We start from the raw sequence: 2233 nt of genomic DNA on the forward strand, positions 1-2233 counted from the left end.
CCCCCCCCCAAAAAAATAAAAAATAAAAACTAAAAAATAAAAAGAAAAGAAAATGAAACCCCATTAATAATCCAATGTATTTAATAATCGAGGCTAATCATTTTTTTTATGTAGAAAATTAATCAACTAATAGAACAATTAACCAATCTAATTATCTAATAACCTACCAATTACCTATTACATAATTGAAAACCAATGTTATGATCTATTATACTTGTTTAATAAGCGGCCTCAAATTTGTTTTTTTCTTTTTTTTTTTGGTATAAGTGGTCTTGTATGTAAAAAGTGTATTTGTTGAACTATAAGTACATATATTAACTATGGTCTATAATCATAGACAAAAATGTTTTTTTGGTAGAATGTAGACAGAGATCACAAGTGCCAAAAGCAGAACTTATACATTACCAAAAAAAAAAGAAGCAAGGCTTATAGACCAAAAGCAGAGTTGATTGGGATGATTTGGTGCTCTCAAAATTTGGGGGGCCAATTTGGGAATGACTGGAGGGAGAGAGAGAGAGAGAGAGAGAGAGAGAATTAGGCCGTTGAAATCCACTGGGAAGTTGCAGAATCATTATTGCAATCACATGTACTATCAAAGATGGAGAAGACAAAGAGGTTTGACTCAATCTCTTTACACATGATGCTCGGTTACATAGAGGACTCATCATTGCACTGTTGCCGGCACCAAGGAAGAACGAAATGTCGAAATGGGATTAGGGTTCAAAGCCTAAATCTAGATATGAAAAGGGCCATGGCCGATGGGTGAAGGTGAATGAAATTGGGATTTCCGGGAATTGAATGTTGATTTCATTTTCTCCCTTTAAACAACGTTTTTAAAATGGCGAAGAATGAAGATGAGCGTAAGAAATACAAAAGTAAATTTATGTGCCTGTAATGACGATCCTTGATGTTCTATTGGTATAGAAATATGGAATACGAGTGTGCTTGGAGATCTAAAGATTGCCAAAAGTTGCATGGTCTTCACATTAGGAAGGACGATGCAGCGAGGCGATGCAATGAGGCTATGGAAAGAAATTAGGGTTGATTTGGGGGTTTAGTTGAATGAGCCTTTTTTCTTTCTTCTTTTCATCTTATGGTCCAAAATAAATCCCTAAATCTAGCCTTTAGATTGGTATATATCATTCATTAAAAAAAATTGATATATATCAGTATCACATATTTTTACACTACTACTAATGTAATAAAAATTAATATTTACTTAATATTATAATCTGAGAAACGGATACGGATATTCTGTTACAGTCGGATAGCTAAACGAATCGGATAATAATCGGTTGGAAACTAGGATTATCATATTTGTATCCGCTTAGCTTTCGGACGGATTCAGATAGTTTCCGGATAGAGGTTTTCCGAATACGGATAGTCCTAAACAATTAGAATACGGATTTTCAACCATCCGTTTACATCCCTATCCCTAGTTGAGGTAATCCAAGTCCACTTGGTCGGCATTCTCTCACTCACTTAGGCCTACAACCATGTTCTTGGGAGTCCATAGATTGCTGACAGCATTGAGAATATTGTCTGTGCAGCATGGTTGATCTGTTTCTCTTTTTCTTGATGTATATATGTTTATGTATTTGTTAGGGGTGTTATCTGCCTCATTTTAACTTTTTTCTCTTGTATATAATTTATAATTACACAAATGCACTTGTAAGAAAAGTAATGCTTTCATAATATTAGATATCACCTACAAGTGTTCTACCATTAAGAGTATGTCTGAACAATATCTCCACTGATGACAGGTGTATATCCTTCTCTTTTCCTAAGCAGAAGCTCCTTTAATTCATAAGAAAGAAAAACAATTTGAAAATTCATTAAGTGTAATATTTTCTTTGTAGAATGAGAATTGTTTAAAAATTTCTTTTCTCAATCCTTGCCACTAATTATCATTGTCTTCACTCATGTGCCCATTTAGGCGATTAGATATGCAACTGCGGCGTCGTGATGTTGAGCAATGGATGAGGCATCGGCGCTTGCCTGAAGGATTAAGAAGGTATTCATTTCCTCTATGCTGATCTTCTTTAGTTCTCTTCTCATTTTACATGTTATTGTATCTTCTCATCAGATTGCACTATTTACTTTTGCTAAGATAAAATTTTGTATTACATAAATGCATTTGCATATTAAAAAAATTAACATTTACTATTTTATCGTTTTTTTTTTTGGTATGTTATAGAGTGACACTGACAGGTGAACCCCTCAGTCTCCCCCC

At 34.0% G+C, this 2233-nt stretch overlaps 1 protein-coding gene across 1 annotated transcript in view; it reads left to right on the plus strand.

Annotated features, from left to right (window-relative positions):
- Nucleotides 1-2233, plus strand: part of LOC122081527 (probable cyclic nucleotide-gated ion channel 20, chloroplastic) — a 118982-nt gene that overhangs the window by 101887 nt on the left and 14862 nt on the right. Inside the window, exon 9 of the mRNA XM_042648681.1 lies at nt 1937-2014. Within this exon, the coding sequence (XP_042504615.1) occupies nt 1937-2014 (78 nt within the window). The remainder of the gene's footprint in view (nt 1-1936; nt 2015-2233) is intronic.

Source organism: Macadamia integrifolia, chromosome 1, assembly GCF_013358625.1.
Source record: "Macadamia integrifolia cultivar HAES 741 chromosome 1, SCU_Mint_v3, whole genome shotgun sequence".
Taxonomy (NCBI): Eukaryota; Viridiplantae; Streptophyta; class Magnoliopsida; order Proteales; family Proteaceae; genus Macadamia; species Macadamia integrifolia.